The following is a 19,693-nucleotide window of genomic DNA, read 5'->3' as shown; positions in this document are numbered from 1 at the left end:
GTCGCCCAGCCGCACCTTGGCTTCAGTCATCCTTTCGGCCTGCAAGGTGCTGCACGTTATAAAGATTGCCCAAAGCCTCTGGGTTTCCTCTGTGCTCCTCGAGTATGACTTCTTCGCTATAACCCTGCTTCCATACCTGGCGTAACACTTTTGAGCAGCGGATTTGGTAGCCAGCGAGTCAAACGATGGATTCTCTCACGACGACATTTACGCCGCCGACGTCCTGTTCGACAACAGGGATCAGTTTCGCCACGATTTATGATAATGGCAAGATACGGTGCTTTGGGACGAGTGGCAAAATGGAATATTGTACCGTCAAGCGAGCGGTGATGGGAAACGGTCAAAGTGGGAGGCTCTAGCCTTGAAGGACGTGTCACTGATTCTTGGCTGAGGGAGAGAATGTGCTATACCGAAGCCATTTGTACGAAAAATCCATCTCCTCGTCTCAAGGCACTTCAAATATGGCCACCTGACAATATTTCTCAACTGGTCTTTCTCAGGGACTCAGCTTTCTCGTTAAGCACGACAGATGGGCCGCGTCACTCGGAGACATCTCTCCCCATGTTAAAACATGGCGCAGCGCCCTTGGCATACATGTCTTAGCTTCTAGTAGTGCAAGCCATTCCAGCTCATCCTTATAATTATCCACCAGAACGCCTTTTGAAGCGTCATCAGAAACGACCTCGACCCCTTCTGGAATGGCTGAGCCCATCATTCCAATAAGCTCATCAGGCGAGGCACAGGGTATCGCTTATCGTGCCCTGGACCACACTACGTATGAGTTCCGTCTCTTATACCTCGAACCTACTGCTGCCGAACACGAAAATCCTTCGCAAGATGACAAAGTGATCGGCGAGCTTCATCATTTCCCTCTCAGTGGCTCTCCCCCCTTCGTCGCCCTCTCGTACTGCTGGGGCCAGAGCGGCGCTGAAAGCCCGATCGTGATCGATGGCACCGTGCAGAAATGCGGCTCCAATGGTGAGGCCGCCCTCCAATATCTTCGCAATACCGGGGGCGTCTACGTCCGGATCGATCAACTATGCATCAACCAGAGCGACAATGCCGAAAAGGGCCACCAGGTTCGCATCATGCTCCAGATCTACACGGCCGCCACCCGGGTCGCTGTATGGATGGGCCCCCCCGGAGACGATATCGACCTGTTCTTCTCTCACACCCGCGCTATGAGTGCCTTGGTGAGAGAGGAGAAGTACGTCGACGTGGTGCGGGCCCACGCCGACATCGTCTTCCTCCAGAGAGTATCCCACGCGCTCCGCGCGTTCTGCAAGAGAGATTACTGGACTCGGGTGTGGATTTTCCTGGAATTCGCCGTTGCGGTCGATCTCGACATACTCTGCGGGCATGCATCCATAGGGCACGCCGACCTGAGAGAGTTCCTAGTCTTCCTCAGCACCATCTACGATAAACTCACCAGGATCCAGGAGGAAGGGGGCCAGGAAGTGATGGAGACGCTTGTGGAGATGCTCCGCGGCTTCAAGACCCCGGCGAACAACTTCCTCGAGGGCGTCTTCACCCGGCGGCGCAGGTACCAGCTGCGGCATGGCGACCCGTCCGCACGTCTGGCCACGCGCACGATCTCCGAGGTAGAGAATGGCATGACGGTTGGCAGCGAGAGTCTCTTCGCGGTGTTGGTGACAACGCTGGTGATGGAGATCGACTACAATCAACCGCAGTCGACGGATCACCGGGACCGCGTCTTCGCCGTGATGCATTTTGCTGACGACGTCGCCGAATTTGAAGGTCTTTCGGACTACAGCCTCAGCTGCGAGCAGGTGTATCAAAATATCGGCCGGCGCATTCTCCTTCAGGGCAACATTGATGTCTTGTCGTACTGCCAATTTCCACGCGATAAGCCTTTGGCAACGTGGGCACCCGACTGGAGGATGGGGATCAGGAGACCAAACAACGGGAACCCGTGGCGCTCAAAGTTCGATGCCTCAAAGGCCTCGTTTCAGGAGCAAGCCGTTCTCATCCCGGATGAAAAGACTGTACAGCTGCGGGCCGTTCTAGTCGATGCCGTCGTGGAGACGGGCAACGTCTGGGACCCCAACTGGGTCGAGGAGCTGGACTGCAAGGCTGCGTTGGAATACCTCGACGACGTCGAGAACCTGTGCAAGAAGTCGCCCATGTTCGCCGAGAAGATCAAGGCCCAGGACTTCAAAGACGTCATACGCATCTGCACCGCGGACCGCTACCACTACAAGGAGCCGGAGAGACAGGCCGAGCTTCTGGAGGGCTTCGCCCAGGCGGTCGTGTGGATGAGCAGAGGCGCTGGGAAGTTCGCCGCCGAAATGGAGGATATGGGCATCCGTATAGACGACACTATCGGGTGGCAGCAGCCGTGGTTCCTGTCCGCCCTGAAGAATCTCCACTCACGACGGCCGTTCCTCTCGGCGTCGGGGTACGTCGGGTTGGCTCCGATGCATGCTCGGCCAGGAGACAAGATCATGATTTTCCTTGACGGGAAAACGCCGTATGCCATCCGGGAGACGGAAGAGGGCTTTTACGAAATTGTGGGGGAGTCGTAAGTGCATGGCATCATGTATGGCGAGATCCGCGAATTCATGATGCGATGAGCGGACGACAGACAATGCGTGAGCGGCATCTGTTCGTTTATTCATTCTGGTCTGCGCTCTTGGGACCGGACCGCAATCGTCAGTTACCGTGCGACAAGTCTCTACTAAGAGGTGAGCAATAAATCCTGCCCTCTCGCAAGTGCACGTTGTCGGAGTACCCGTAGGGTGCCATATCCTTCCGCTCCGCTCCGTTCCGTTTGGCAGATTGCCCCAAAATCGTCGGTAACCGTACTAGTTTCCCACCAAGCCTGTCCTACTGACGGACTTCAAACTTGTCTTGGCCATCGCCGTAAAACCATCACCCTAACAAAAGCCAACAAGGATGGCCACGAACGAGGCAAAAGAAAAGATGACAAGAGTGGGATTCGAACCCACGCCAATTACTTGACTAGCACCTGAAGCTAGCGCCTTAGACCGCTCGGCCATCTTGCCTTGACTGCTGCTGGGAGAACTAAAATGACCATATATATATGTGAGCAAAACATTACGGCCATTCGAGGTGCCTAGCATGGATAGGTGTGGTGTCTAACCTACTCTTTTTTTTTTCTGTATCCTCTTGGCTACACGCCGTGAATGAGCAGTGGTCTGAAAACTGAAAAGCTTATAGCTGAAACCCTCCAGGATGAGGATGACGTCGACCGGCTGTTCGCTTGCATGCTGTGCTTCGAAACTAACACAGTTCGCAGAAACAGCCAACAATCATGAACCATAGCGTTTCTCCCTGTGGGCGCAACCACATGTCGCGACCAGGGTTTCCGTAATAGATCTGCATTTAAGTTGGATGGGCACCCATGATGAAGTATCATTGAACTACCCACGCACCCCTTAATTCTGCTCGTGGTTTAACTTGTTTTCTATTTGTATGTTTTCCAACTCTTGACATTTATTTTTGCGGCGGATGTAAGTACTACCTATCATTCCTGCAGTGAAACGGTCCCGGATAAAACACCTATTCTATTCCACTGCATAAGAGGCTTGCTGGCCAGCAAAACGTGCAGGTCCTCTGGCTCTTTTCAGCCTCAATCTGGGGAACCATTCGTCTCATACAGGCGCGAGAATCCGCCGATGCCAAAGGCGAAGAGAATGAATGGGGCTTCGGGCAGGTCTTGCCCGTGTTTCTTCTGTCGGGTCCAGTCACGGCGGTCGCTCTGACAGTTTTCGACACTTTTAGAAGTCACATGAAATCGAACAAGCAAGAGGAGGATGGAGAATCTGTCAGACAGCCTATAGCTTTGCTTACTGCTTATCGGACTGGAATGAAGGAACTTCGGTTCTCACGAGATGAGCCACTAATCCCGAAACAGAGATCACAGCAAAGCAGCGAAACAATAACGTTGTAATAAATCGAGTTTCAAATCTTCTCCGAGACATCGAGGCCGATATGAATATCAGGGCATCAACTGGGAGAAGGCTTTCTTCACCATCCAAGCTTGAGATTCTACTCGGGGAGTTTCGGCACTATCCATATAATACAGCCGGTACCAAGGCCGACGGCGTGTCGAGGCCAACATCCTCAATAGAAGCCCGCTCGAGAGATAATCGGGGGATCGTTTCATTGCCAAAGCAAGAGACTGTGACGGGGACGGAATACGTCGACATTCAAGCATCACTGTCTTCCCGCTTTTCGCAATCTCAGTGGATGACTATCGTTATGTGGTTTTCATGTTTACAGGGCTGGGGTCGGTGATCGTTGCATTTCTTTTGATTCCGGAAGTCTCCATTGAACCTTCTCGCTATCTGCATGACTGGGCTTTCTCTGTCTTGGTTGTACAGCCGCTTGATTGTTACATCGCTGTGATACTTGGGCTTTACATTGGTGATAGCCGAGCTTCAAAATTAGAGCTGGTACTCCTTTGCTTTATTCTATTCACCATACTTCTAAGCTGGGCTGGACTTCTAGTTCGGCTGAATACTCCATCGTATTTACAGATGTGGTACTTGGTTTCTGTTCCCTTCATTATCACACTTAATCAGTTTATTCACCTAAGCTTTAAATAAAAACACGCTTTATGTAAAGTGGTTCATAGTAATTACAAAAATTACAGCCTACCTTTACTACCTAGATATGTTTTTTGAACTTTTATTAGCCAGAAATTCTTAGTGAATATATTAATTACTAGTGGTCAATATAGGCTTGCATAAATATATGTGGTGCCCAGGCTTCTAATAAGGACGCTGCTCTTAATTATAAAATGCACAATGCTCTCTATACAAAATTAGGACAAGACCTCATGGATTGCCATCCCATACCCCGGCCCAACCGTGCGATGAGGTGAGTCATCTTTGGCTATGGTCTTGTGACAAAAGAAGTAGCTCTCGTTCGGTGGGAACCAAAGCATATGGCATGATTTTGCGAAGTAGATTTGCCCTGCCATTGCGCAAGCTGTACTGATGCGCCGCCTTCGCACACTTCCGTCTGGAATTACGGCTGACTCCGCCCATTATTGCCGTCGGCCAGGTTCTCCGTGCTCCTCCCGGCCTTCACCTCCTCCCTCCACACCGACCTCTCCGTCGTAGAGACGCCCGGCCCCTGATAGACGCTTCCGTAGAGGCCCGAGGCCCAGCTGGCGCCATCCTTGGCCTTCTGGCTCTTGCTGTCCTTGAATTTGCGGCGGTACCATTTCCCGTAGGCGAGGAGATAGTACAGCCTGAAGCACAGCAGCGCGAACTTGTCGTGTTCCAGGTCCTCCGGGTAGTCGGCGCCCATGTCAACGGCGGCGGCGATGCCGGACATGATGGCGACCTCGTGCGCGTTAACCAGGGTCCACGACGCGGCGAAGCGGGTGCGCTTCTTGGCCTGGAGGAACATCATCCAGGGCACGACAAAGACGTAGTGTGTCCACGAGTGGCAGAGCTGGTGCCACCAGTCGGCGCGGATGATCTTGTCCTTGTCGATCTCGTCGTCGGTCCAGTGCTTGCGGTCGCGGCCCTTGTTCAGGTATATGGTCTGAAAGACGTGCTGCTCGAACGGCACCTTCTGCGGGAACTGGCTCTGGTAGTTGGTGGTATCGAAGCACATCTCGAGCTTGGAGAGGTCGCCATCGTACATGCGGATGTAGTACATGGGCCTAAAGTTGTCCTTGGCGAACGCGAGGCGGGAAGAATGGTCCATGTCGCCGTTCTTGCCTAGTGTCTTGACTGCCTTTCCCTCGTCGTAAAAGTTCTCATAGTACTTCTTCATATAGTCAGAGTCGTTGTGCGTGATGGTGATGTCGTCGGAGAACTTGGCCGAGCCGAGGACCCTGCGCTCACGCCAGGACGACGTCTTGCCGAGGATCTTCTTGGCCGTGTCGGCAAGCACACAGAGAACGATCTCGTCGTAGTGTTCCTCGGACTCAATGGCGTCTGGGTCGCCGCCGACGGGGTTGTGGCCGTCCTCCACGGGGGTGCGGGGCTTGGTCTTGACGAAGACGCCGCGCTTGTTCCGGTGGACGACCTCGGTGAGCTCGGTGGACAGGCGGACGGTCACACCACGGGACTCGAGGTCCTTCTTCCAGGCGGTGTAGAAGTCAGTGAAATTGGGGAACACAACCATTGGCGGAAGGTTCGACACCACGCTGTTCTTGTCGGCGGGGTACCACATTCCGTAGGTCGGCGACGTGCAGAGGCGCTCGAGCATGATGGCCGGGACCTCCGGGGTCGCGTTGCCCGTGCCGAGGAACAGGGCGGTCATGGGGAGACCAACGACGTTTGTGAATTCGTCGGAGAAGAGGAAGAGCTTGAAGACGACCTTAAGCGGCAGCAGCGCGAAGAGGACCTCGAACCACCTCATGAACTTGAGCATGAACGCCAGACGGCGGACCTCGGCCTGGTGCTTCGCAATGAAGTCGGTAGGGAAGACATTTGTCCAGAACTTGTCGGCCTTGCCGAATGAGACCTGCAGCTTCACGGGGTCTGCGTGGTACCCCTGGCGGGCGAACATGGTCAGCGTATGGTGGAAGATGTAGCTGCCGCCCTGCACGCCCTGGTTGAACCAGCTTGCGCCATGACGTTCTTTGTCGAGGGGAATGGAGAATGCCTGGCCTCCGCAGTAGTCGACCGAGTCGATGATGGTGACATCAAACTTTTCGGGATGGTTGGACAGATGATAGGCCGTTGACATGCTGGCAGGGGTCAGTCAGCAAACACGTTCACAGAAAATTAATGTCGAGGGTTGATGAACATAGCAAACATGGAACGCACCCGGCCGCACCGGCACCGACGACGAGGACTCTTTTGCGCCCATCCTTGCCCGTGTTCCCGTTCTGCGACATGTTTTCTGGGCTGTTCCGCTCGATATCACAGTCTGTGGGTTGAGATGCCATCGATGGGATGGATGATGCAGGTTCAGAATCGCCGCCGTGGAAAACGAAACCGCTGACGAACCGCCATCAAATACGACGCAAGCTTGTATTGCTTCGCTTGTCTATGACGCTGTGACATAGAGTTTGATGAGGTCATTCCCCGCAACGCCATCTTTGTTGTTGATTCACCTACGCCTACAGATTAGCGATCGTCTTGGGGAATCGATCCGCCCCCCCCAGAGATCGGAACTAGCAGGGGGCTTAATTGTTAGCGGAGGACCCGACAACACACCACACACCCCTCTAGTTGTCTACACTAACAAGCCGAGGTATGAGTTGCTCCTGTAGCCAAGCGATCAGCATCCTGCGCTTATCCGTGTGATGACCCTGCGATTACCGTGGGCAAGTTTGGCTGCTATCACGCATCGGGGTTGACAATTGAGCCCCTCTGTTAGTGGACAGCGCGGCTAAATGGCCCTTGCCCACTAGACAGCCGTTATTCGCCCGGGGCTTAAGGAGGCCCTCGCCTTTTGCTCTCTATTGTATCCATAGGTATTATAGAGGGGAAATCTATATAGATATCTATGCATATTTTTAATCCTAAGTTAGGCACAGGATAATAGGCATTTGGACTAAGTGTGGTGTTGCTATCCTGTACAGAGTCTCGACCTGTGTGTTACGGCCAGTAGCCCCGCTATATAGCCCCTCGACTGTGTATCAGAGGTCCTCAAACTTGGGCGCCTCCTCACGGACCAGCCTCTCAGCAATGGCGTTGAGCCAGGCGCCTAACCTCACGCCGGCCTGCCCGATGACCTCCTCCACCACCTCCCAGTTGTCGTCGTAGTACTTCTCGCTCAGGTCGTTGCCCTTGAGAAACGTCAGCCCGGGCCGCAGCACATGTGAGCACACGAGCGCGTTAGATTCGCCCGCCCAAGCGGCTGCGCATGCCCCCGTGTCGAGATCGATGCACTGCTGAGCTGGCGAGGCGTCGATACCGGCCGCGGCCTGGCGGACGTGCAGGTCCGCTGCCCACGCCGCGGCGGCCTTTTTCTCGTCCGACGGGCTCAGATGCGGCGGCAAACCGCGGATGCGGTGCGGCATCTGTGTGTCCCAGACCGAGTGCAGGCTCATCGGGCCCGTGCAGACGCCGTCGCGCGGCTGGCGGCGCCAGCAGACGGGGCGGATATCGTTGCCGCCGCGGAGGAGGCCGGTGGCATGTAGGGGCTGGTGGATGTCGCCGAGGAAGTGGATAACGAACATGGTCGCGTTCTTGCGGTTGATGTGCGGGAGGGAGGTGTCGAGGATCTGGGAGGTCTGCGGAGGGGAATGTTGTCAGTCTCAAACGACTGAGAGGGTGAGAATTGGGTGGTTAGAACGGGAGGACGCACGTAGTTCTGGATGGCGGAGATGACGCAGCCGCTGGACGGGCAGTCTTGGGGATACTTCATGCCGCAGAGGCGGGGAGGGTCATCGCGGGGATCTGAAGCTGGTGAGCCGAGTGTCCAGGCGTAAGGCTACAATCGCGACCGGACAACGACGTACTGACGTAGTGATACTTGCTCGCCCAGCCCATGTGGCCCCGGAGCGTGTCGGCCCACGTGGCAGCGTCGGAGATGTCGTAGTTGCGGTCGTTGGCGAGGAGCTCTCCGAAGACGGCGGCGGCCTCGTCCGTTAGGTACTTCTCGGCCAGGTAGCCGACAGTGCGGTGGCCAACATTGCCCCAGGAGAGGGCCGGCTGGACGGCGGCGGCCGCCAACAAGGCGAGTGATGAGCGCATCGTGTGGTGTGGTGTGGTGTGGTGTCGTCGCCTTGTTGTACGCGAAAGAGAAAGAAATCGAGGTCAATGTGATTGCTCGCAAGACATTGAGTCGAGTCGAGCAGAGACACGGTGCTCTTATCGGATACCGCGACTAGCCTTCAACAGCTCAACTAGCCGCCTGTCTGCGACACACTAACCCCTTTAAATCGCGCTATCGAGCTATCGGCTCTCAACGTGGCTGTCATCTGATATGGCACGTCGAGACACCAGCCCTCGGACACCTCCGCAGCTGAGCTGTCGTCTTTGGGGGCACGGGTAGAATACCGGTGCAATTTGGTCGGCGGCCGGTGAGTTAAGCCTATTTTGGAATACATTATGTCAGCGTCAGCAAAAACAATATTCCGACCCGACTGACCAATAAGAAGGCCAAGATTTAGAAAGTTACATAAAGTCAAAAACTCTTTAGATTTAAGCAATTCATAGTGAAGGCAAAATAGAGGCAACAGCTATAATTAATTTAAAAACTTATTATATTATGTAATTTGTCTAATTAAAGCGTAGTACCCTTATTGCGATAGTATATCTGTATACGTTGCTGTTACTCTTTGAAGGTTAGATATGAGGGCTTAATCTTGGGCATTGTGGGCGTCTGTTGGCGATAGTGGATTTGCGGCAAAAAGGGCGTTTTTTGCATGGGTTATGGACGTGGGCAGTGGCGGCAGTGGCAGTGGCAGTGGCGGTGGTGGCAGTGCCTTCTAAAATAGGCTTAACTCACCGGCCGCCGACCAAATTGCACTGGTATTCTACCCGTGCCCGTCTTTGGGAGCTGCGATTGGAGGATATAGCATGACAGGGCTGAGACGGTTGGTTTCCGAGACATTGCTGGCGAGAGCTGCAAAGTCCCTGGCCGAGTCGGCGCAGCAGACATGTATTCGGATTCCACACTAGTAGATCAGGGAGCTGAGCGAGTCATAACGGCCTTTGCTAGGGATGGAGGTAGGTAAATCCTACACTATGTGAGCGAGTGAGGTTCGGCCGGAGTTGGTTAGTCGACAACGGCACAGAAGAGGCAAGCAGCAAGGTCCTCGTCAGTCAGCGAGCTCGCTCTTCTTGAGGCCAGCTATGGTGGGGTGAGCAGGGCTAGGAATTCAAGCTTTCACTATTGCCCAGGCGCATCGTTCGAAACCCATACCGTGTAAATGCGGTGTGCAGAGTGCCAAGCAAAGGATAGATGTGCTTCCAGTGTGGAGATTGACATGTGCAATATGTGCAATGTGCCCGTCGCGCTTCTGTGATGAGGAACCAATGGACGAAGACCTGTGCACAGAGCAGGTAGGCATGGAAGAAGGCTAAAGCTGCCAGATAACGGGATCCAGGGATGGCGCCTCACACATAAACTATACGTATAGGCGTTCTGTTCTACCACAGTACGGAGTACACTACCTAGGATGGTTGTCGAGTCAAGCCGGCGGCGGGGCCTTACCTACCTACCTAGGTAGGTAGGTATCCGTTCCTGCGATAAGATAAAGACGAGCGGTAGCGATGCCATTTATCAAGTGAGCCACTAGAGAAGGCGCTACGGTAGATTATCTGGCTGTAATTTGCAGACAGGTACAAGTACTATGTACCTAATCACGAACAGGAACAAGCATATCCCTGGTAGGTAGTTCAGTACGGATACGGAGTACCAGTATTAGACACCGCTTTCAGGCCCCCGACACTGCACAACTAGAGACATCACCGCCGGGGATTGCCAGTGGCTTCAGTCATTGTATCGCACCGAAATTTAGCTGCTAAGCAATCCGATCAGCCCTGTTTAACCTGATAAAGGCCTGGTTGCCAAGTATTCTGTTGTTAAATGTCGGAAATGAAAGAAGCAGTTCTGGCACGAGAGAATACGTTCTCGAGGGTAGGTACGTGCCTACCTACAGGGCTCTTTAGAGCGTAGCCACTTTAGCCACAGGGGCTTTTAGGGGGCCTTTTCCCTGCACTTCTCCTAAAAGCCCTGAAGGCCCTAAAGGCTCTTGTAATTACAGGTGCCCTCAGGGCACCTACCCCAACGTGACCGATTCGTCACCTAACCAGTAAGTCACGTGGCATCAATTCCTTCCGCATGGAGAAGGCGCCCCGCTTTTAACGCCGCGCGGGCGCCCGCTCCGTAGTACGGCGCCACTGCCGCGCCTGTTGAAGTAGAGCCCTCAAAAAACACAAGAACGTGGAAGACCAGGACCTTAGCTAGCTAGCAACGTAAAGCTGTCGTGGAAGAATAAGCTGTACTGGTTCTAGCGGGATGCATAGTCGCGAAGCAGGGTCTGCCAGAAAAAGTAAATTTTGTTAAGCCGGCCAAGGCGCACACCTGGGCCGGATGGACGGCAGTTCCCGAATAGCTGCGATCCACGCCAGCCACTATACTTCTTCGGGAATAAGGTGCGTCTCCCTGGCGATATGGAAGTCTCTCTTAAGCGGGATGAGGGCTTCGTACGAGATGAGGAAGCTGAGAGCGCGCTCCTATTATTCCTACCGAGCACTATAGGTGCATAAATCTGCGTTAATAGCGGGCACGCAATGGCAGGAGGGAAGTTTCGTCTAGAGAGTTCTTCTCTGTAACGACGATCTCACGGTTGGCCCTAGGGTAGTAGTCAGCAGCGCTTAGGTTGTCTGGCACCCGAGAAGCCTGCACTTCTGACACCAAAGCTGCGGGTGAAGCATATGACGCTCGAAATCGGCTTTTTCTCGCGAAGCCTGTGCCTATGAGTGCGGGGTTTCCCCCCCTAATCAAATGCTGGGAGCCAATGTCAAGAAATTTGTCGTAGATTACAACTACACAATGAGTAATCGCCAGGGCTTACTTGAACCTATTGGCGCATACAGAGCAACTGTTTTAGGTAGGTACCCACATACATCACCTCATGCAGTATTGTTGGATACACAATATACATTCAATGCAATACTACTGAGACTTATTAATTAAAGGGTGATTGTTGTGCTTAATGAAGGCTTATTTGCCTACCCTAGTATAAGTAGGGTTCTATATTATATTTACATATTGTTACTAGTTTTTTATTTATTATTTAATACATCTCTAGTACCTAGTGGCCACCATGACGCGAAGCGTAGGCTTGGCATGGTACCAGTCCAACGTCGAGTCGAATTCTCATGTGGGTAAGGTGGCTACTATCGAGGATGTACAGGATGATGGTAGGGAAGCGGACAAAACCAAAATTGCTGTTTGCGTTGAGAGGGCTTGAGTTTTCAAGAGGTCTGGTCTATCGCAGGCAATTTTGAAAACAGTCTATGCAGTGTTTCCCTGCCTAATTGCGATCTGGAACTCCCTAGTTCTTGCCACCAATACTTCAAAGCTCAAAAGGATGTAGTAGCATGTTTGGCTAGTCATGTCACTTGTCTATAGCTGTTACTAATTGAACTGCGCGCAAAGCCGTTTTGGTTCTGCAAGACGGAGGGGCGATATTTTATTGTTGGTATAGTGACTTGGACTATAAGCGTCCTATTCTGCCAACGATTGAGGTAAAACGTACGCGACCAAAGTACACTGGGGTACCTCAGTACGAAGTAGCAAGGCGAAAAGGAGCCGAGCAACCTAACTATTTACACCAAATTGTTCAACCCATTTTATGCTGTTCCCAGCACATCTATACACTGGTGTGCCCGTATACCTAAACAGTTTCCAGGCCAGCTTAGGCACCACAAACTCCTTTGTATACTTCCAGAGCAAGCTACTGTCCTCGCCCTTCCATGCAGCTCCAGTCCAGTGCGTGTTTCTCTCTCCCTGCAGCGAGTAAAGCTTGTCGTAGATGCCGTTCTTGATGTCCTCGACGCGGAGTTGTACGGAGAGTGGGCGTGGAACGCGACAAACTCGGGCTCGGTCTTTTCGAAAAGATCCGGGTTTTGCTTCAGGATGCGCTTGGCGGTGTTGATAATATCCGTCTTCACCTCTTCATCGGTAAGGGGCTCGGACTCTGAGGTTTCCGGAGTGGAATAGGTGGTAAATGGCACGCCGGGAATTCTCGAAGCGGAGGAGCTGTACGCCGCCGGCAGGAACGGAAGATCGTATTTAGTGTTGCCCTCGGCGGCGTTGGAGATGCTAGCGTTCTCGAGGAAGCCGGAGTTCTTGAGGGCACCGACGTAGTAGCCCGCGTCGATGTACTTGCTGAAGACCGACTTCTCGGTGCGGCTGAGGTCAACGGAGCCAGGTAGTCGACCTTTGGCGGGATGGCAATGGCCAGTTTCTTGGCGATGATGAGCTTGGTACCGGTGGGAGTGCGGACAACGAGCTTGACGTCCGAGTCATTGTTGGGGCGGTGGGCCTTGACGACCTCAGAAGAGAAGAGAACACTCGAGTCAGAAGACAGCTCTGCTTGAGCCTTGAGGAAGATTTCGCTCATGTTGCGGCTCAAGGGGCTGATGGATCCACTCCCGGCACCTTGGACCACGTGAAGACTCTCTCGAGAAGATAGAGTACACCAGAGAAGTTGACTGTTAATCTTAATGACGGTGCTATTTCAAGCCTTCAAGGCGGCATCAATAAGCTTCCACGTGTGGTCTGCAATCTTCCCCACCTGCTCCTCTGTACAGACGGGCTTGTTCGGAAGCACCCTCCCCTTGTTATCAATGTAATGCCAAAAACGTCCGCCTTGCTTGCCCCCCGCCGCCGGTGCCGTGACCCTGTCGACGCCGTCCATCAGGTACTCTGCACATCTGGCAGGCGTCACGGTAATGAGCGGGGCAAGCAGCTTGACAGTGGCCCCCAAAACCCACGGCATCTCCCTCATGAGACCCTCCGTGTTCACGCCGCCGGGCCATGCGTGTATGAAATGCCGTCTGGCGGCGGCGGTGCCCTGTTGTTGCTGCTCCTGCTGCTGCGCGGCATAGCACTGGATCATGACGTCGTTCATGACCTGGCAGTGGTTGGCGGCGGCGCCGAGGCTGAAGTGCGTCTTGAGATCCAGGTCGTCCCAGTGGAGCTTGTCCATGTTCCCCGTCCAGCTATCGTAGACGATGACAACCCTGGCGTCCTGCTTGAGCGCCGGCATGAGCTCGCGGATCAGGAGCTGCTTGCCGTAGTAGTGCAGCGCCATCTTGCGGTCGATGCCCTCGGGCGTCTCGGTCCTGCCGGCCATGGTCATGACGCCCTGCGACATGATGAGGAGGTCGAGCTTGTTCTTTTCTTCGGCGGGCGCGTGTGGCTGCTGCTGCTGCTGCTTGAACTTGTCAGTGAAGCCCTTGATTTCGCGCATCGACGTTGCTTCGATGGGCCGGAATTCCATGTTGGCGTGGGGCATGTTGTCAGGCTGGGTACGGCCGCTTATAACGACGGTCGAGGATGGCGAGGAGGCTGCTACGCGGCATGCCATGGCATAGCCGATGCCGCTTGTGCCGCCTACCACTAGAGCTTTTGTTGCCATGATTGTATGATCTAACCCCCAAGTATCTAGTTTTTAGGTACGGTGGGATGAAGTTGTGACACTTTTCCAGGTGCAGCAGCCGTGGGGGTTTGGTCAGCTTTGGCCTGAGGCCCTTCTTCGTATTTATAGCAGAATGTTCCCGATACACGGTACATCAGGAATGTCTTATTTTGTTTGCGCCGACTCTCCCAACATTCTGATTCGTCCTGACCCTTTCCTTTATCCGGTCGCTTACATGAGGGCCACTGCCAACTAACAATGCACAGTGCACAGGTGAGACCAGGTGCGTTGCGGGGCGCCCACTTGTCTTGTCATCCATAGATGCCTGCCCGATGGGTTGGAACGGGGTTTGATATAATATTGCCAATTGGTCTAGGGGCCGAGCTACGCTAAGAGACGCGTCTGTAAGCCAACTAGGACATGTGTTCAAGTGTCTAGATATCTATCGGAATGAAAGATATCGGGTGACTGCATCGTCGGATTTATGGTTCTTCATTGACGACCGTCCATCTAATGGAATCACCTCGACAAGATTCCAGAGGCAACTGGTCGACTTTTCCTTTGTCCTACTTAGTGAAAAGTAATTCGGAAACCCTTTGAGTCTAGACTCATCAGCGGTACGATCAAGTCGTGTATCATTTTGACATCCATTTCGCCTGTCTCGTACAGTTCGAGCCGGGGACCTTGAGGACGAAATAAAGCAGAGAGAACATAGTTGATCTCGGCGTATGCGAGACTATTTAGACACGGTCAGAAGATGAGCAGGGTTAGAGTTGATGTGGTAGTTAACATACTTTTCTCCCAGGCAATGCCTCGAACCCTTGGAAAAAGGGACAAAATTGCGCCTCATTTCGGGCGTGACATCGCCGAGCCACCGCTAGGGGAGGAATTCCTCGGGACATTGGAAGATTTCAGGATCGCGATGGCAGAAGTATGCGGACATGCCCACAGGGACGCCAGGCGGGATGGTCCAATCCTTGAATTGGAGAGCCTGCTGAGGAAATACTCGCGTACGTCAGTGCGTGGTGCCGTAGCTCAGACTATATTTCAGTTAGCACCACCCTCAGCTGTTTTCCATCAAGGACCCAAGGCTTGGGGATGGACTTTTCTCTTCACATACCGGAAAACCTCCTTGATAACTGCCTGGAAGTACGTCGCTTGTTCCAGCTCGGCCTAAGTCGGCTGCCTGCGAAGGTAGTCCGCCATGATGGACGCCAGCTCTTCTTCCAGACGCTTCTTGATGTGGGGTTTGGCCATGACGTAGTAGGTAATGAAACACATTGTTCCAGCCGTGGTAATGGTTCCAGCTCCGATGAGAACTCGGGCTTCCTTGGATAGGCGATCGTCGTCCAGTTCAGACTGTGGGAGGTCGCTGTTGAGGAGGTGGCGGAAAATAGTCGGGCGGCCGCTCAACAAACCGCCGCCTTTGGATCCGAGGGCTGCCTTTTCTTCGTTGACAGAAGCGAGTTGGTCATCACAGAACTATCCACGTTGGTTAGCAAGCAGCCTCAACAAAGTAGCTTCTAAGCTGAGAGAAGAAGAAGAAAAGGCTTTGTAGTGACCTGTTTGAAATCGTTAAAGATCTGGGCCGCGGGGCTCAGCTTTGCCCGAAGGCTCATGGGGACTAGCCGAATGAGGCTGCAGAGGTCAGTCTAGAATCAATTTCTGCCTGAAGGCCCACCTGCCCGCGATACAACGGTCCGACCAAGTACAATGAGCTGCAGATGCTTCGAGGCAAGCATGGGCTTGCGAAGTACCCGGGCCGTTGGTCGCCAGATCACAAGGCCAACGGGGTCAACGAGCACAAGACCAACGGAGTCAACGGTGATGGTTCCGGAAACAAGAGGAAGAGGGACAGCGTCGAAAACGGACTGGGGAGGAACGGGACCGATGGCGCCAAGAAGCCGGCGCCGGCATCCATCTCACCTACGACTCCGCCCGAAGATGTGAGGCAACTGGTTCGCGATTGCCACTTGCCCGACTTGAGCGACAGCGCAAGTTCACCCTGCCGTTCTCCCAACGACGTTCATACCTCAACTGACAGAACGCCTGCAGGTTATGCTCCAGCCATATCGATACGTGACCTCTCTTCCTTCCAAGGGCTTCCGAGAAAAGGCCATCGAGTCCATCAACAAGTGGCTCCGAGTACCTCCCAAGTCGGTCGATGCTATCCAAGAGGTCGTAAGGATGCTGCACAATGCATCTCTTATGTCAGTCCCTCGCTGTTGCTGTTATTATTGTTGCTCTTTCTTCCCAACCTGCTAACACAAATCCTAGGCTGGACGACATTGAAGACAACTCCCCGCTGCGCCGCGGAAGACCATCAACTCATAACATTTACGGCACATCCCAGACCATCAACAGCGCCACGTTCCAGTATATCGCCGCCACGGATCTCGCGAGCCGCCTGCCGAACCCGGAGAGCTTCCGCGTCTTCCTCGACGAGGCGCGGCTGCTGCACCTGGGACAGAGCTACGACCTCTACTGGACGCACAACACGCTCTGTCCACGGGTCGCCGACTACCTGGAGATGGTCGACATGAAGACGGGCGGCCTGTTCCGCACCCTCACCCGAATGATGACCGCCGAGAGCCCCGTCGGCGGCGACAAGCTCCCCAGCGGCGGCCTCGACCTGTTCAGCTGCCTCTTTGGCCGTTACTTCCAGATCCGCGACGACTACCAGAACCTGGCCTCGGCCGACTACGCCAAGGCCAAGGGCTTCGCCGAGGACCTCGACGAGGGCAAGTACTCGTTCGCGCTGATCCACTGCATCCAGAGGAAGCAGAGCGTCTTTCCTCTGCAATGCAGAAGCTGTTATTCACCAATACGCGAGGATTTGAGCCCCACACTGAGGCGAGCCTGAGTTAGGACGGCAACAAAGCTAGCCGGATTAGGCTAAAAAAGCCTCGCCCAATCAGTGAGACAACCAGCCATATCCCGACGGCGAGGTCCCGGACCCGTCAATCACTATCTGTAAAACACGCGCACGACGGGGGACGACGGCCGTTCAAAAGAGACCAGTGTCACGCCCACGAGTCGTGCCTTCCGCATTACTGTACGTTGCGGGAAGAGATCCCGCCGCGACCAACAAAGCATCCGTATCAAAGTGAACAGCAAGGCCCAATAACAGTAAAAAGAAAAAGTGCGGCCATGCCCGAGGACCGTTTCAGACCGGCGCTGATCGTCGTCGACTTCCAGGAGGATTTCTGTCCGCCGGTAAGTACATGTTCTCTAGGCTGCCCCGCTCCACCCCTTTCGTCGCATCCCGCGGCCTCGCGGGGAGGGGTTGGGTTGGCAAGTTGTTGCGTCCATGACTGACGTCGACTCGAGCATGGCTCACTCGCCGTGGCCACTGGCCGCGACATCCATCCGGTCGTCAACGCGCTCCTGCGTCTGCCGTTCGTGACCAAAATCGCTACCAAAGACTGGCACCCCAGTGATCACATCTCGTTTGCCTCCAACCACGAGGGCAAGGAGCCGTTTGTCGACGCCATCGACATCGCCAACCCGCGCAACAGTGCCGAGATTTTCCGCACGCGGCTGTGGCCGGTGCACTGTGTGCAGGGAACGCCCGGCGCAGCCCTGGTGCCCGAGTTGGATGTCTCGGCTATCGACACCGTTCTGGAGAAGGGCCAGAACAAGGACGTCGAGATGTACAGCGCCTTCTACGACCCCTTCCAGTCGCCGCGGGTGTCGGACAGCGGACTCGCTTCGGCGCTCAGGGCCAAGGGCATCACGGACGTCTATGTCGTCGGCTTGGCTGGCGACTACTGCGTCAACTGCACTGCAGTGGATGCGAACAAGGAAGGCTTCCGGACCTTTGTCGTCGAGGAGGGCACCAGGCCGGTGGATGCCGAGGAATGGATCAAGTGCAAGGACGCCCTGAAGGCCAGCGGGGTCAAGATTGTCAGCATTGAGGGTCCGGAGGTCCGGAGGGTTGGAACGGCTGGACGGGGATGAGGGGCCGACACAGAGTCCTTCTCTCCCGTCTAATTCGTCTTTTCGTCCCGACTCGAGAGAGCTTCCGAGGAGGGGAGGCCGGAGGTGCGCTTCTTATTTCCCTTTCTGCATAGGGCCATGAGGTCAAGTTGGATACCACGTGTTTCACACCGGTACGAATGCGCAGTACTGCGGTCCTAGCCAATGTAGGTAGATAGTTTTGATGGTGAGTGCCTACTTACACATTGGAGCCCAGTATCGCAGTGTCTCGCCCACCCCTCCGGATCCCAGAGTTACATATCACAACGAGCAGACCCTTTTTCATGGGCTTCACCCCACCTGCGCCGCAGAGGTGTTCAACTATGCTTGGGTGGGTGGAGCGTCGGCGGGTTGGAAGAGGAATCGGTGAAATTGACTCGGCGGTAGGGGACCATCAGCTGAGCCCCCATGCAGGCGCAGCAGAGAGAGCCAGTACCTATCTGCATCATACTACACGTCGTGGCATAGTGATATGGTCCGCAATTGTCAGCGTCTACACTACAATATACGGATGCACATAGCAGCATTGGAGAAAGGATGAGTTAAACTGATACATGTCTGAAAAAGGATCGGGGGGAGGAAGGAGGGTCGCCGAAGTCAGCGGGCACTAGGCAGGGACTGTTGCATCATGTCGAATCGGGGCTGCAAGAGGGGCACACAGTCCATGGGAAAAGGAAGTGGACTCGAGAAACACAGGCAACGGGCCTATCAATGCCGAGCAATATCTGGGGGAGAGGCGATGACTCGGGTCCAGCATGGTGAAAGGATGGATGGGATGGACCGAAGTTGGTGGTGGCATGGGAACACTGTGCATGATGCGAAGCGAAATGATATGAAGGTAGGAACGGGCCTCCTTGTGTCTCTTGCCTGGCCTTATCGAACCTCCCAGGTCCGGTCGAGGAAGGAAGGAAAGGAACCCCACCCTTCTCCAATGGAAGAAAGAGCGGACGTGCTGACCGCATGGATGCAGTCAGAGGAACCCGCCGCAATTCCCAGGGATGGCATCCCTTGCCATTCCGGATGCAACCCTCTGCACCTTCCAATTGCCTCGTCTCGACTCGATACCGTACCTTCACCGGTCAGATTGCCCTAAGCCGAGTCCGCCAGCTGCCGTTTCCCACCTTTCTGGCACCTGGCTGCTGAGACCCGCGTTGTTGGGTACCTAGGGTAGCTTTCAGAAACCACCGATGAAGAAGGGACGCAATGTAACAAGCCGATTTTCTACCTTGCCTTACGGCGACCGCCTTCAGTATCGGTTGCGTGATGATGTCGTCTATAAAGATCAGAGACCCATGGTCTCCTTCTATATGCTTACTTACGGACTAGTCTGGTAGAATGGATGGATGATGCATAGACCAGAAGAGAGTCTGTCGCGCCTCCGGCTGACGTGACTTGATGTTTCCTGATCGGGAGAAGGCAACCGCGTCATCGATAATAAACACAAATGGGACAAGCAGGCTTTGGGATTCGCAACCTTGAGGAGTATGTACCATGATATGTGACGTTATGGAACTCCAATGCCAGAAGAACAACCCCCTTCTGTGAACAAAAGATAAACACTATCTGGTGTGTATACCATGTATGCTACTAGAAGCATCCAGCCAGCGGGTAAGACGGGACGCGCCATCTGTGCGGCGATGCAGGTGCAGCCCACCT

At 54.3% G+C, this 19,693-nt stretch overlaps 10 protein-coding genes and 1 non-coding gene across 11 annotated transcripts; 4 read left to right on the top strand and 7 right to left on the bottom strand.

Annotated features, from left to right (window-relative positions):
* Window positions 1-698: 698 nt before the first annotated feature.
* On the top strand, window positions 699-2,546 carry LY79DRAFT_653991 (heterokaryon incompatibility protein; the record flags this gene model as incomplete). The annotated part of the gene is made up of 2 exons (XM_060562628.1): window positions 699-1,334; window positions 1,440-2,546. 2 exons carry the CDS (start codon window positions 699-701, stop codon window positions 2,544-2,546), a joined length of 1,743 nt encoding a protein of 580 aa, XP_060407647.1.
* A 398-nt stretch (window positions 2,547-2,944) lies between these two features.
* LY79DRAFT_t276 lies at window positions 2,945-3,026 on the bottom strand. The gene has a single exon. It is a non-coding gene; the product is annotated as a tRNA-Leu (tRNA).
* Window positions 3,027-5,016: 1,990 nt separating this feature from the next.
* LY79DRAFT_674704 (FAD dependent oxidoreductase) lies at window positions 5,017-6,847 on the bottom strand (the record flags this gene model as incomplete). The annotated part of the gene is made up of 2 exons (XM_060564348.1): window positions 5,017-6,697; window positions 6,777-6,847. The coding sequence occupies 2 exons, from the start codon at window positions 6,845-6,847 to the stop codon at window positions 5,017-5,019; spliced, it is 1,752 nt and encodes a 583-aa protein (XP_060407646.1).
* Window positions 6,848-7,356: 509 nt separating this feature from the next.
* Window positions 7,357-8,935, bottom strand: LY79DRAFT_572038 (S1/P1 nuclease). Its single transcript, XM_060559308.1, has 3 exons — window positions 8,420-8,935; window positions 8,266-8,357; window positions 7,357-8,191 (listed from the first exon to the last, which is right to left on the bottom strand). Exons 1-3 carry the CDS (start codon window positions 8,652-8,654, stop codon window positions 7,595-7,597), a joined length of 924 nt encoding a protein of 307 aa, XP_060407645.1. The 5' UTR covers window positions 8,655-8,935; the 3' UTR covers window positions 7,357-7,594.
* Window positions 8,936-9,180: 245 nt separating this feature from the next.
* Window positions 9,181-9,753, bottom strand: LY79DRAFT_572036 (uncharacterized protein). Its single transcript, XM_060559307.1, has 2 exons — window positions 9,412-9,753; window positions 9,181-9,231 (listed from the first exon to the last, which is right to left on the bottom strand). Exons 1-2 carry the CDS (start codon window positions 9,562-9,564, stop codon window positions 9,187-9,189), a joined length of 198 nt encoding a protein of 65 aa, XP_060407644.1. The 5' UTR covers window positions 9,565-9,753; the 3' UTR covers window positions 9,181-9,186.
* Window positions 9,754-11,184: 1,431 nt separating this feature from the next.
* Window positions 11,185-13,039, bottom strand: LY79DRAFT_674702 (uncharacterized protein; the record flags this gene model as incomplete). The annotated part of the gene is made up of 3 exons (XM_060564347.1): window positions 11,185-11,263; window positions 12,484-12,818; window positions 12,857-13,039. The coding sequence occupies 3 exons, from the start codon at window positions 13,037-13,039 to the stop codon at window positions 11,185-11,187; spliced, it is 597 nt and encodes a 198-aa protein (XP_060407643.1).
* Window positions 13,040-13,156: 117 nt separating this feature from the next.
* LY79DRAFT_674701 (uncharacterized protein) lies at window positions 13,157-14,059 on the bottom strand (the record flags this gene model as incomplete). The annotated part of the gene is made up of 1 exon (XM_060564346.1): window positions 13,157-14,059. The coding sequence occupies one exon, from the start codon at window positions 14,057-14,059 to the stop codon at window positions 13,157-13,159; it is 903 nt and encodes a 300-aa protein (XP_060407642.1).
* A 1,173-nt stretch (window positions 14,060-15,232) lies between these two features.
* Window positions 15,233-15,678, bottom strand: LY79DRAFT_674700 (uncharacterized protein; the record flags this gene model as incomplete). Its single annotated transcript, XM_060564345.1, has 2 exons — window positions 15,233-15,541; window positions 15,622-15,678. 2 exons carry the CDS (start codon window positions 15,676-15,678, stop codon window positions 15,233-15,235), a joined length of 366 nt encoding a protein of 121 aa, XP_060407641.1.
* Window positions 15,679-15,783: 105 nt separating this feature from the next.
* On the top strand, window positions 15,784-17,012 carry LY79DRAFT_708009 (isoprenoid synthase domain-containing protein; the record flags this gene model as incomplete). The annotated part of the gene is made up of 3 exons (XM_060565065.1): window positions 15,784-16,005; window positions 16,115-16,269; window positions 16,337-17,012. 3 exons carry the CDS (start codon window positions 15,784-15,786, stop codon window positions 16,920-16,922), a joined length of 963 nt encoding a protein of 320 aa, XP_060407640.1. The 3' UTR covers window positions 16,923-17,012.
* A 197-nt stretch (window positions 17,013-17,209) lies between these two features.
* On the top strand, window positions 17,210-18,019 carry LY79DRAFT_528770 (isochorismatase; the record flags this gene model as incomplete). Its single annotated transcript, XM_060556062.1, has 2 exons — window positions 17,210-17,275; window positions 17,390-18,019. 2 exons carry the CDS (start codon window positions 17,210-17,212, stop codon window positions 18,017-18,019), a joined length of 696 nt encoding a protein of 231 aa, XP_060407639.1.
* Window positions 18,020-18,443: 424 nt separating this feature from the next.
* LY79DRAFT_87529 (uncharacterized protein) lies at window positions 18,444-19,245 on the top strand. The gene has a single exon (XM_060565183.1). It carries the CDS (start codon window positions 18,666-18,668, stop codon window positions 19,128-19,130), a length of 465 nt encoding a protein of 154 aa, XP_060407638.1. The 5' UTR covers window positions 18,444-18,665; the 3' UTR covers window positions 19,131-19,245.
* Window positions 19,246-19,693: the final 448 nt, after the last annotated feature.

Source organism: Colletotrichum navitas, assembly GCF_030913465.1.
Source record: "Colletotrichum navitas strain CBS 125086 chromosome Unknown LY79scaffold_137, whole genome shotgun sequence".
NCBI classification, from domain to species: Eukaryota; Fungi; Ascomycota; class Sordariomycetes; order Glomerellales; family Glomerellaceae; genus Colletotrichum; species Colletotrichum navitas.
This window is presented reverse-complemented; position numbering and strand designations above follow the sequence as displayed.

Excerpts from the sequence above, each read along its gene's own strand:
- LY79DRAFT_572038 (XM_060559308.1), bottom strand. The coding sequence starts at position 8,654 with ATGCGCTCATCACTCGCCTTGTTGGCGGCCGCCGCCGTCCAGCCGGCC. Across the intron at positions 8,358-8,419 it reads GAGCAAGTATCACTACGTCA|ATCCCCGCGATGACCCTCCC; the intron begins GTACGTCGTTGT and ends CACCAGCTTCAG. Across the intron at positions 8,192-8,265 it reads TCTCCGCCATCCAGAACTAC|ACCTCCCAGATCCTCGACAC; the intron begins GTGCGTCCTCCC and ends TCCCCTCCGCAG.
- LY79DRAFT_572036 (XM_060559307.1), bottom strand. The coding sequence starts at position 9,564 with ATGTCTGCTGCGCCGACTCGGCCAGGGACTTTGCAGCTCTCGCCAGCA. Across the intron at positions 9,232-9,411 it reads TGCAATTTGGTCGGCGGCCG|CAACGTATACAGATATACTA; the intron begins GTGAGTTAAGCC and ends AAAGAGTAACAG.
- LY79DRAFT_87529 (XM_060565183.1), top strand. The coding sequence starts at position 18,666 with ATGTCGAATCGGGGCTGCAAGAGGGGCACACAGTCCATGGGAAAAGGA.